Source organism: Loxodonta africana, chromosome 1 (genome assembly GCF_030014295.1).
Source record: "Loxodonta africana isolate mLoxAfr1 chromosome 1, mLoxAfr1.hap2, whole genome shotgun sequence".
Lineage (NCBI taxonomy): Eukaryota > Metazoa > Chordata > Mammalia > Proboscidea > Elephantidae > Loxodonta > Loxodonta africana.
This window is the reverse complement of record NC_087342.1, coordinates 13,187,551-13,200,086: the sequence shown is the minus strand read 5'-3', so window position 1 is coordinate 13,200,086 and position 12,536 is coordinate 13,187,551. Positions and strand designations below refer to the sequence as shown.

The following is a 12,536-nucleotide window of genomic DNA, read 5'->3' as shown; positions in this document are numbered from 1 at the left end:
CTTCTCATCTCCCCTCCAGACAGGAGCTGCCCACAAAGTCTCATGTGTCTACTTGAGCCAAGAGGCTCACTCCTCACCAGTATCATTTTCTATCCCATAGTCCAGTCCAATCCCTGTCTGAAGAGTTGGCTTTGGGAATGGTTCCAGTCTTGGGCAAACAGAAGGTCTGGGGACCATGACCTCTGGGGTCCTTCTAGTCTCAGTCAGACCATTAAGTCTAGTCTTTTTATGAGAATTTGAGGTCCGCATCCCACTGCTCTCCTGCTGTGTCAGGGAATCTCTATTGTGTTCCCTGTCAGGATAGTCATCAGTTGTAGCCAGGCACTGTCTAGTTCTTCTGGTCTCAAGCTGATGTAGTCTCTGATTTATGTGGCCCTTTCTGTTCTCTTGGGCTCATAATTACCTTGTTCTTTGGTATTCTTCATTCTCCATTGCTCCAGGTGGGTTGAGACCAATTGATGCATCTTGGATGGCCACTTGCTAACGTTTAAGACCCCAGGTGCCACTCACCAAAGTGGGATGCTGAATGTTTTCTTAATATATTTTATTATGCCAATTGACCTAGATGTCCCCCAAAACCATGGTCCCCAGACCCATGCCCCTGCTACTCTGGCCTTCAAAGCATTCATTGGGTTTTTTTCAGGAAACTAATTTGCTTTTCAGCTCAACATTTTTTTTGAAAATTAAGGAAAACGGGTTTTGCCTTTGGGTCAGCATATTGTAGAGAAGTGAATCGTTACAGGAGATGAGATGTGTATGTCAACTGAGATATATAAAAACGGATATAAAAGTAGAGGAACTTAAAACTTACTAAGTTATAAGTATGGCAGTTTTAATAGTTCAGAGCTGTAGAGGGAATGAGAGCAGACACTGACTAAGTGCCTACTGTGGTCCAACATAGTATGATGCCCTTTACATCAGTTATACCCCATTTATTTCTCCTCTCGGAGCTAGGCATTTGAAGAGAAACCGAGACTCAGAGAGCTTAAGTGGCTTGTCCAAGACCAGACAATACAAAAGGCATAGCTGGGATTCAAACCCAGTTCTTTGTGATTCCAGGGCCCATGTATATTCTACAACACTCTCTGACTACTCAGGGCAGTATTAGTCATAATTTGCTTTCCAGATTTTAGTCATGTGAATAGTTACAGTAAAGTAAATTGCTTAAAGAAAATACCTGATTTCAAATTAAATGTTCTAGTTGTTGAATTCACAATTACATCGGCTCTTTCATTGGTGATATCTCCAATAGCAACTTGGAAAGCAATGGCACCAATTTTCATTTCATGTGTTCCAAACTGAGTGCTAGAGACAGTCCCAAAGATACCTGAAAAGAAAGAAAATGGATTAAAAAAAATAGGCTGGCTCCTGGAGAAAAGACAAACATAAGGACCTACTCTCTTCCCACTCCTCTTTCTTTCCCTCTGAGAGAATCCAGATATCACTATGTCTTCTATACTGTTATACTGCTGGGTTTTCTTTCTTAAGTTAAAAGGATGAGGCAGAAACACCTGTTTTGGACCAATCCGTTTGTTTATAAAACAGAGATGGGAAAGCCTGTAGACAGAACAAGTTGGTGGAGTAGAGAGTGGAAGGCAAAGAACCTTGTTTTACACATGTTATGTTTATATGTCATATGTTTGTAGAGAACCAGGCGAAGACACCTAGTGGGCAGTGAATGCATTGGAGTTCAGGAGAGGGTCCCACCTGGAGATACAAATTGGCAATCATGAGCACATTGTTGTTGTTAGTTGCCACTGAATCGGCTCTGACTCATGGTGACTTTATGAGCAAAAGAACAAAACATTGTCCGGTCCTGTGCCATCTTTATGATCATTGGTATGTTTGAGCCCACTGTTGTGGGTACCGTGTTAATCTATCTCATTGAGGGTTTCCCTTGTTTTTGGTGGCCCTCTTCTTTACTAAACATGATGTCCATTTCTAGCAATTGGTCTTTCCTGATGGCATGTCCAAAGTAAGCAAATTGAAGTCTTGCCATCCTTGCTTCTAAGGAACATTGTAGCTGTATTTCTTCTAAGACTAATTGGTTCATGCTTCTGGAAGTCCACAGTATATCAATATTCTTTATCACCACCACAATCTGAATGCATCGGTTCCTCCTCCGTCTTCCTTTCTCATTATCCATCTTTGCATGTATATGAGGCAACAGAAAATACCATGGTGGGTCAGATGCACCTTAGTCATCAAAATGACATCTTCGCTTTTTAAATTTTTAAAGAGGTCTTTTGCAGCAAATTTGCCCAATGATGAGCACAAAGATGATATTTGAACACATTAGATTATACTAGATCTCCAAGGGACTGAATATAGACCAAGAGGGGAAAAGAAGCAAGGACAAAGTCCAGCATTAAAAAGTCAGGGGAAAGAAGATGAACAAGGAAAGAAGACTCAGAATGAACAGTCAATGAGGGAAGAGAAAAAACCAGAGTAGTGTCCTAGCAGCAAATGAAAAGGTGTATCTACAACGAAGAGTCCTTGATGGAGCAGCAGAAAAGTGGGGTGCAGACCTCAAATTCTAGTAAAAAGACCAGACTTAATGGTCTGACTGAGGCTGGAGGGACCTCAGAGGCCATGGCCCCTGGACTCTCCATTAGCCCAAAACTAAAAACATTCCTGACTCTTCAGACAAAGATTAAGCTGGACTATAAGACATAAAATGATACTGGTGAGGAGTGTGCTTATTAACTCAAGTAGACACATGAGACTATGTGGGCAGCTCCTGCCTAGAGGAGAGATGAGAAGGCAGAGGGGGACAGGAGCTGATTGAGTGCACATGGGAAATACAGGGTGGAGAGAAAGAGTGTGCTGTCACGTTGTAGAGAGAGCAAGTAGGATCACATAACAATGTGTATATAAGTTTTTATATGAGAAACTGACTTGAATTGTAAACTTTCACTTAAAGCAAAATTAAAAAAAAAAAAAAGCTATATCTAGGAGGCAGGAACCACCAGTTATGTCCAATGCTGCTAAGAGATCAAGTAAAATGAGGGCTGAGAAGTGGTTATTGAGCTTAGCAACGTAGAGGTCATTGATGACTTTGACAAGGGCAGTTTTGGTGGAATGGTGGAGGTGAAAGCTTGTCCGGAGTGGATGTAAGAAATAATGAGAAGAGAGGAAATGCGGATGAGTATAGACTAACTCAGTCAAGAAATCTTGCTGCAAAGGAAAGCAAAGAGATAAAGAAGGAGCTGACGGGGACTTGGGGGCCAAGGGAAATTTTATAGTTGCCTGATTTTTTTTGTTACCGCAAAACAAAACAACACAGAAAACACAATTATTTCAGTTAGCTCTCCATAGATCTGTTCAAAGCCTCAAGTTAATTCATAGCATATCCCAGTACATGTGTGGATTTCTTAACCATCTGTGTGACCCCTAATCTGACTTCATTCATGCATCAAATGGTTAACAATCACTTTAAACATCAAGGGAAAAGAAAAATCGCTGTTACATTTGTAGTTGGAAAACTCAACCAAGGCTGAACTCTCCTCTGGGAAATCCTGGACATGGGATACTAGTTCTCCTTTGGGGATTTTCAAAGAAAGTTGGTATGTAATTGTTACCAGCATAGGTGGTAGGTTTTTAACCCTGATGGTTCTTGTTTGTTCCAGGAGTTGTAGAAAAATCTGAAGTTTCTGAACTCTACGGCGTTTACCCACAAGCCTTAAGAAATGTCATGACATCTACGATAAAAATCAGTTTACTGGGACTGTAGTTTCATTTCATGTTAGAAGAAAACACATTTTGAAAAGTAATTAGAATTACAAAGACTCAGTAGAAGAATCCTGATCAAAGGGGAGCAGATTGAAAGAGAATTTGAAATTCTCAATGAAATGCTGATTTTCTGGAGCTGCTGAGGCTGCATCAACCCCCAAAACTACTGCCTGTGATAAGCTATCAACTTCAAATCTTAAACCAAAACTATCCCCTGAAATCTGCTTTGAAGCAAAAAACAGTTTATCTTAATTAGTAAAGTCTATCTGCTGTTGGCGAAGAATATTGAATACACCAAGAACTGCCAAAAGAACGAACAAATCTGTCTTAGAAGAAGTACAACCAGAATGCTCCTTAGAGGCAAAGATGGCGAGACTGTGCCTTACATACTTTGGACATGTTGTCAGGAGGGATCAGTCCCTGGAGAAGGACATCATGCTTGGCAGAGTACAGGGTCAGCGGAAAAGAGGAAGACCCTCAGTGAGGTGGATTGGCACAGTGGCTGCAACAGTGAGCTGAAGCATAACGATTGTAAGGATGGCTCAGGACCAGGCAGTGTTTCACTCTGTTGTGCACAGGGTCGCTATGAGTCGGAAGCGACTGGACGGCACCTAACAACAACATCTGCTTTGAGCATGTTCTTTAATGAATTATCTATGTGAGACTGAAACAGGCTGCTCAGCCATACTGAAAACCCTAATCAACACCCCTTACCCCCCTCTTTGTCTTGCTAACCACAAGCTTGTTTTGAGCAGGAAGTCGCAGCAGGTAGTGGCTCCATCCACTGACTAGCCCTAGCTACACCTTGAAGCATGCACAGATTGAAATCATATCCTTCAACTGACACCCCCGCCCCCCTGCAAATACAGGCATGGGAGGGCTAAAGGCAGAAAATTCCGGGTACCAAACCCAACCTCCTGGCGCCATTGGAAACAAAAAGCTCCCCAGCCCCCTTAGTCAGCGAGCACGTGGCCTTAAGGTCACTAGACCCCACGCGCTCCTTGTATGGGCAGACAATAAACTTGCCACTTTCTGTTTCCATTGCAATCACTGTCCGTCTTATTTCAATTGGCTAGTAGGACAAGAACCCGAGTGGCGTTTGGTTACAAGATCAAATTGACAACAGCAACTCAGAAGGTTGGATGGGAAACTAAGGGGGAAGTGAGTTTAAGATAATGGTGGTAGAATAATTTGGAAAAGGATAGCAAGAATGGTAGCAGATCTTGAAGAACGTAATCAGTGTCCCTGAATTGTACATGTAGAAATTGTTGACATGGTATAGCTTTGGCTGTGTATACCGCCACCAAAATAAAAACATTTTTAAAAAGTAATTGGATTTAGAGGTTATAGCTAAAAATTAAAATTTAGTGCTAAATTTGTATGCAAAGTTAGATTTCACAATGTCAAATTCTATTTGCCCCAAGTTCTATTTATCCTACTTACCTTATCTGACCATGGACATATACGCTGTTGGATGTAAGTTATTTACAACCCATAGTTACAAACCAACCCCCATAAAGCCTATTATATTAAAAACCTGAGGTACATACAATGCTTCATAATAACAAATGGGCACTCCTTTGTAATACACATGAAAACACTATTATTATTATTACTGTATTATTATATTAAAGATGTTTTAGTGTATCTGGAAGTATTTCTTTAATGTTTTTTATGCAGGGAAAGGTACACTATGTAGTATACACTAAGAAAAACACTTGACTAATGTATAATGTTACATACAAACCTCACAGAACTGTTTCGACTTCCATACAAATCCAATTTAAAGACAGATTTAGGAACGGAACTCTTTTGTAATCTGGGGACTTGTCTGCATAGGAAATTCAGAGTTCTACATTATCCTGCTCCCATGATAACTATCTCACCATTTGGTACTTTACCATTTCCGGGAACAAAGCTCTGGCTCTCCTCTTGGATTTCGGGGCTGTAAGGGTTCACCAGGGCCTGCGCTCCCACATATGGGTCTTCATCAGATGGGTTCACTACAACATCAACATGTCTGGTGAGGTCATTCTTCAAAACCCATACCCTTGTTTCAGGAGTCAGTATTTTTATGAAGATTTTCTGAGACTTAGTGTGACCTTCCAGCTCTGGAGAGACCAGGGTAGAGATACAAACAAATTTATTATGGAGGACCTTATACAACAGACTCTCATTTTTAAAAATGTTGAAGTCATTGTGGTTAAGAGAAATTTGAGAACAATGTTCACTAGTGGTCACCAGCGGCAGCAGGAAGAGGGAAAGGGGGGTTAACGGTGATGGAAGTATCGCATTGATTAAGGGTAGGGTTGCACAACCAATTATTGTAATTGCTGTCAATAAATTGTACACTTTGGGGTATGGGCAGGAGGGCAAACTGTCAAAAATTTTACCTTTCGGTGCAGAAAAGCAGTGGGATGTAGACCCAAAATTCTCATAAAAAGACCAGACTTAATGGTCAGACTGGGACTAGAAGGACCTTGGAGGCCATGGTCCCCAGACCTTCTATTAGCCCAAGACAGGAACCATTCCCGGGGTCAGCTCTTCAGATAGGGATTGGACTGGAACATGGGATGGAAAATGATACTGGTGAAGAACGAGCTTCTTGGATCAAGTGGTCACATGAGACTATGTTGGCATCTCCTGTCTGGAGGGGAGATGAGAGGGCAGAGGGGGCCAGAAGCTGCCCAAATGGAGAGGAGGAGAGTGGAGGGAAGGACTGTGTTATCTCATTAGGGGGAGAGCAATTAGGAGTGTATAGCAAGTTGTATGTAAATTTTTTTGTGAGACTGACCTGATTTGTAAACTTTCACTTAAAACACAATTAAAATGAATTAAAAAAAATTTTTTTCACTTCTCTCCGTGGCCTCATTTTTATCATTCATTTCGCCCTTGATCTTTTGGGTTTTGTCTTTAGAATCCAGTGCATTCCCCAAAGAACTTTTAGCGACAGGCAGCCATCCTCTCTTCCTGCTTCTTTCCCTTTCTGTTGTTGCAGTTGCTCCGCCTCCTGTTTGTCCTGTTGGTGACTCCAATACCCCCAGCAAAATTTCTTCTTTTTCAAAATGGGCAACTGAGAGCTTAACATAACTAAGGCCACGATAAACCTAAAAATTGTTCTTCCTCTGCCTGCCTCCTTCACATACCTCTGTTAATGACTTCGTTTTGACCAAATGTTAATGACGTTGTTCTTTGTTTTAAACTGATGCAAATAGCCTTTTGTTCTGTCCAGGCTACCTGTGGCCTACAACCCCCACAGGAAAGTTGGACCAGGTATCAGATATGTGTATCCTCAGCCTAATAAAGAAATGTCTGGCAGGGAACTACAAAGACACTTGTAACCCTTGTGACAACATTCTATATAAGCTCTAATGTAAACTTGCTCTTGGGGACTCCATAGAGACAGCCGGTGTTGCTGCCGGGTCCCTGGTAATGCATGCGTCTCCTTAATAAACTTTCTTACTCTTTCTGACTTAGAGTATGTTTCATTGGCTCAGCAGCTCCAGGGCACAGACCCTAATCAAGTAACAATAGAAACATCTACTTTGGAAAAAAAAGTACAGGCATGCCTCAGAGATATGATAGGCTCAGTTCCAAGCCACTGCAATAAAGTGAGTCACGCTAATGTTCTGGTTTCCCAATGCATAGAAAAGTTATGTTTATACTATACTATAGTCTATTAAGTGTGCAATAGCATTGTGTCTCAAAAAACAATGTACATACCTTAATTTAAAAAATACCTTATTACTAAAAAATGCTACCCATCATCTGAGCCTTTAGCGAGTCATAACCTTTTTCCTGGCGGAGGGTCTTGCCTCGACATTGATGGCTGCTGACTGATCAGGGTGGTGGTTATTGAAGGTTGGGTGGCTGTGGCAATTTCTTAAAATAAGACAAAAATGAAGTTTGCTGCATCGGTTGACGCTTCCTTTCATGAAAGATTTCTCTGTAGCATGTGATTCTGTTTGATAACATTTTACCCACAAAACTTCTTTCAAAATTGGAGTCAATCCTCTCAAACCCTACTGCTGCTTTACCAACTAAGTTGATGTAGTATTCTAAATTTTTTGTGTCATTTCAACAACGTTCACGGCATCTTCACCAAGAGTAGATTCCATCTCAGAGAACTACTTTCTTTGCATAAGAAGCAACTTCTCACCCATTCATGAGATGGCAGCAATTCGGACCCACCTTCAGGGTCCACTTCTAATTCTGGTTCTCTTGCTATTTCTACTACATCTGCAGTTACCTCCTCCACTGAAGTCTTGAACACCTCAAAGTCATCCACGAGGATTGGAATCAACTTCTTCCTAACGCCTGTTAATGTTTATATTTTGACCTCCTCTCATGAATCATAAATATATTTAACAGCATTTTTTTTTTTTTTTTTTGTAGAATGGTGAATCTGTTCCAGAAGATTTTCAATTTACTTTGCCCAGATCCATCAGAGGAATCACTATCTATGGCAGCTATAGCCTTACAAAATGTATTTCTTAAATAATAAGACTTGGAAGTCAAAATTACACCTTGATTCATGGGCTGCAGAATGGATGTTGTGTTAACAGGCTTGAAAACAACATTAATCTCCCTGTACATCTCTATCAAAGCACTTGGGTGACCAGGTGCATTGTCAATGAGCAATAATGTTTTGAAAGCAATCTTCTTTTTTTCTCAGAGTGGGCTTAAAATATTCAGTAAACCATGTTGTAAACGGATGTACTGTCATCCAGGCTTTGTTGTTCCATATATAGAGCACAGGCAGAGTAGATTTAGCATAATCCTTAAGGATCCTAGGATTTTCAGAATGGTAAATGAGCATTGGCGTCAACTTAAAGTCAACAGCTGCATTAGCGCCTAACAAGAGAGTCAGCCTGTCCTTTGAAGTTTTGAAACCAGGCATTGACTTTTCCTATCTAGCTATGAAAAGCCTAGATGGCATCTTCTTTCAATACAAGGGTGTTTCTCATTTACATTGAAAATCTGTTGTTTAACGTAGCCACTTTCATCAATTCTTAGCTAGGTCTTCTGGATAACTTGCTGCGGCTTCTGCTTTACCTTGCACTTTTATATTATGGTGACAGCTTCTTTCCTTAACCCGCGTGAACCAACCTCTGCTAGCTTCAAACTTTTCTTCTGCAGCTTCCTCGCCTCTCTCAGCCTTCATAGAACTGAAGAGAGGAGGGCCTTGCTCTGGACTTGGCTTTGGTTTAAGGGAGTGTTGTGGCTGGTCTGACCTTCTATTCCAACCATTAAAATTTTCTCCATAACAGCAATAAGGCTGTTTCGCTTTCTTATTGTTATCATTTGTGTGTTCACCGGAGTAGCACTTTAAATTGCCTTCAAGAACTTTTCCTTTGCATTCACAACTTGGCTAACTGTTTGGCACAAGAGGCCTAGCTTTCAGCCTGTCCCAGCTTTCGGCGAGCTTTCCTCACTAAGCTTAATCATTTCTAGCTTTTGATTGAAAGCGAGAGATGTGCAACTCTTCCTTTCACTTGAACACTTAGAGGTCATTGTAGGGTTCCTAATTGGCCTAATTTCAATATTGTCCTGTCTCAGGGAATAGAGAGGCCTGAGGATAGGGAGAGAGACGGGAACATTTGGTCAGCAGAGCAGTCAAAACACACACAACATTTATCAATTAAGTTCACCATCTTATACAGGCGTGGCTCATGACACTCCAAAACAATTACAGTAGTAACATCAAAGATCACTAATCACAGATTACCATAACAGATACAATAATAATGAAAAAGCTTGAAATATTGTGAAAATTACCAAAATGTGGTAAGAGACATGAAGTGAGCACATACTGTTGGAAAAATGGTGCCGATAGATTAGCTCGACACAGGGTTGCCAGAAACTTTCAGTTTGCAAAAAACACAGTATCTGCAAAGCGCAGTAAAACAAAGTATGCCTGTACTTCTTTCTTCTCTATTCCAGCAAAAGCTAGTGCAGTTCAGGCTTTCTAATTTTTTTTTCCAAAACAAAGAAAAGAAGTATTTTATGTTAGAACACGTTCATCTACAAGTAACAGAAATTTTGGCTAGAAGTGGTTTCAACAATAGTCGCCCCAAATAACAGGACATCCAGAGAGTTCCAAGCTGGATAATGCCAGTCAGTGACTAAGAAAATGATCTTACTGTGGTAAAATATATATAACAATTTGCCATTTTAACCATTTTGGAGGGCGGAGCTGAAATGGAACTTTCTTTTTTTTCCCTTTTTTTTATTACTGTACTTTAGATGATAGTTTACAGAACAAACTAGCTTCTCACTAAATGATTAGTACACATATTGTTTTGTGACATTGGTTACCAACTCCACAACATGTCAACACTCTCCCTTCTTGACCTCGGGTTCCCTACTACCAGCTTTCCTGTCCTCTCCTGCCTTCTAGTCCTTGTCCCTGGGGTGGTGTGCCTCTTCAGTCTTGTTTTGTTTTATGGGCCTAATCTTTGGCTGAATGGTGAACCTCCGGGGTGACTTCATCACTGAGCTAAAAGAGTGTCCAAGGACCATACTCCTATTTTAAAAATTTTTGAAGTCATTTTAATTAATAGAAATTTACCAAGTATAATTTTCTCCGAAAGCGTCATGTCTAGAAAAAGAGAGAAGATATAAAATAAAGAAATGAGCATGAGTTCCTCTGAAAAGGACGTAATTCCACTTCACATAAGGAGACTGAATTTCCTATTTGCAGAAGAGATATGAATTTCCTCTAGTCTCCTTCTTGACTCTCCCTCTCATCTAGACATATAACTAGACCATGGATACCCAATGGCAGGCCACCCGTAAAGTTTTAGCCTTGTGCCCGGCATATAGTAAGCACTCAATAAATGGTAGCTTACTATGGCATAATGACTGTGGTGAGAAACCTGTAGGTATGGAGGCTCATGCATTTTCATAATTTGTATTAAAATGGTGAGGTTGGGAGGATTCATGGTTAATGAACAAATATTGGGAAAGACTTACTTATGAGTTAAAAACATGTGAATGTTTTATTCAGACCTTTTAATTTTATCAGTATCTTAGTTTAGGTTCTCTTAGAGGCAATCCCTGAGACAAGGATTTAAGTGGAGCAGTTTATTTGCAAAGTGACCCCTAAAACACTAGGGGTATGCAAGCATGAGGAGGAAAATTAAGACAACAAAAGGAAGACAGTGAATAAAGGGTGTGTTACGAAGCAAATGGAGCTGTACTCCATCGGGGGAACATCAGAAGCAGGTGTAGATCATGAGCCTCAGAGTTGGACCACCATAGGGGTAAAGGAGCTGGGATATTTTTCCAAGTTTTACCAGTCATTGGTTGAGGGCTCCCCCTGGGTACCTTGGGGCAGCAAATGAGGAGAGCATTTACAATGACTGCTACAGGGAGTCATTCTTCATAATACTTTGGTTTTGTGGCACAATTTTGTTGTTGTTGTTGTTAGGTGCCATGGAGTCGGTTCTGACTCGTAGCGACCCTAGAGGACAGAGTAGAACTGCCCATATGGTTTCCAAGGAGCAGCTGGTGGATTTGAACTGCCGACCTTTTGGTTAGCAGCTGAGTTCTTAATCACTGCGCTACCAGGGCTCCGGCACAATTTTAGTGGAATTAAAATTTATGGACTAAAATTAATTCATTGTATGTAGCAGACAAGAAGTTGTACTGCTCAGATCTGCCTTCACTTTGGTAATGAAGGGGGAAAGATAACCATATGACAGCCTCCATCTGACAGACCTTTCAGGGTCCACCTCAGCTTTTGAGCCAAGGTCACGTATTATCAGGGCAGTCCCTATCTGTGGCTGAGAAAGACCATTAATGTCCAACATGGGAGTCCTCTCCTGGGCAGTCTTGGGATGGTAGGAACTTTGTCAGGTTTTCATTGCAGGTAATGGCTGTGCCTGTCCAGCCCTGCTTCCTCACATTTCCTTTCACAATAAACCCTTGTACTCCTAACTCTGTCTCAGCTTCTGCTTCTTGGAGAAGCCAGCCTGTGACATTGTATTCTATGGAGTCCAAGGTATCGTTATTACCTGCCATTGTAAAAGGAAAAATGATGCAAATTAAACCAAGACATGCCATCAATTGATAAGGCCTTAGTTAAGAGATATTAAAATGTGAAAAATGTGCGTTCTAAAATAGATTAAATGTGGAAATTAGTTACATTTTATTTGAACTACCTTCTCTAAACTGAACAACATATAAAGAGCTCTGGTAGCCTTGACTACCCGAGAGAAGCTGCAAGCTGGTTATCAGGTCTTTTTGAACTTTGGTTGAAAATCTCAAGAGAGCCATCTCCTAGGAGTAAACAGTTTCCATTTGGCTCTTACAGACCTTTTTGAGCAAAGTGACAATCAAGTAGGTCACCACTTGAGGCCAAATTCAGCTGCAGACATACTGTCTAAAAAGAGTCCCACATCTTGAAGCCAAAGGAAGGAATCAGAGGGGGCCCTAAGAAAACATGCCTGCTGGTGTCTCAGTGCTTCTGAAGCAGCTCCCTTTCTGACACATGTGCTGGGGTCTCTATGAGGTCTAGAGCCACACACCTGAGCACCTGTGTATCCCCTCTGTCCACTGAGGAAAGGCCTGAGCCGAGCTGTTGTGAAACGAGAGCGATAGCGAGGCAATCCTACCTGATATATCATCATAATCTGCTGCTTCAGCACCCTATGAGAAATGAAAATGGTTTAAAGAAAATTGAAATCAAAGTCTGCAGATCACTGTAACAATATCAACTAATAACACAAAACAGCAGAAATCTAGCTAAAAGCACTAAGTTGGGGTGAGGGTGCTTTTTCCTCTGTGTATCTGAAACCCTT

At 41.0% G+C, this 12,536-nt stretch overlaps 1 protein-coding gene across 35 annotated transcripts in view; it reads right to left on the bottom strand.

Moving 5' to 3' along the window:
- The window catches only part of PARP15 (poly(ADP-ribose) polymerase family member 15), a 75,084-nt gene that overhangs the window by 26,960 nt on the left and 35,588 nt on the right, over nt 1-12,536 (bottom strand). For 26 of the 35 annotated variants that reach the window (XR_010322832.1, XR_010322834.1, XM_064289378.1 and 23 more), the window contains 4 exons: nt 12,264-12,384; nt 10,304-10,333; nt 5,634-5,843; nt 1,178-1,327 (listed from right to left, as the gene is read on the bottom strand). Coding sequence is in view for 33 of the 35 variants with exons in the window: in XM_064289378.1 (XP_064145448.1) it covers nt 1,178-1,327; nt 5,634-5,843; nt 10,304-10,333; nt 12,264-12,384 (511 nt within the window). In the remaining 2 variants the exon portion in view is untranslated. Of the gene's footprint in view, nt 1-1,177; nt 1,328-5,633; nt 5,844-10,303; nt 12,385-12,536 lie in introns of all 35 variants that reach the window. The other 9 variants (XM_064290168.1, XM_064290109.1, XM_064290317.1 and 6 more) reach the window with 9 other exon arrangements.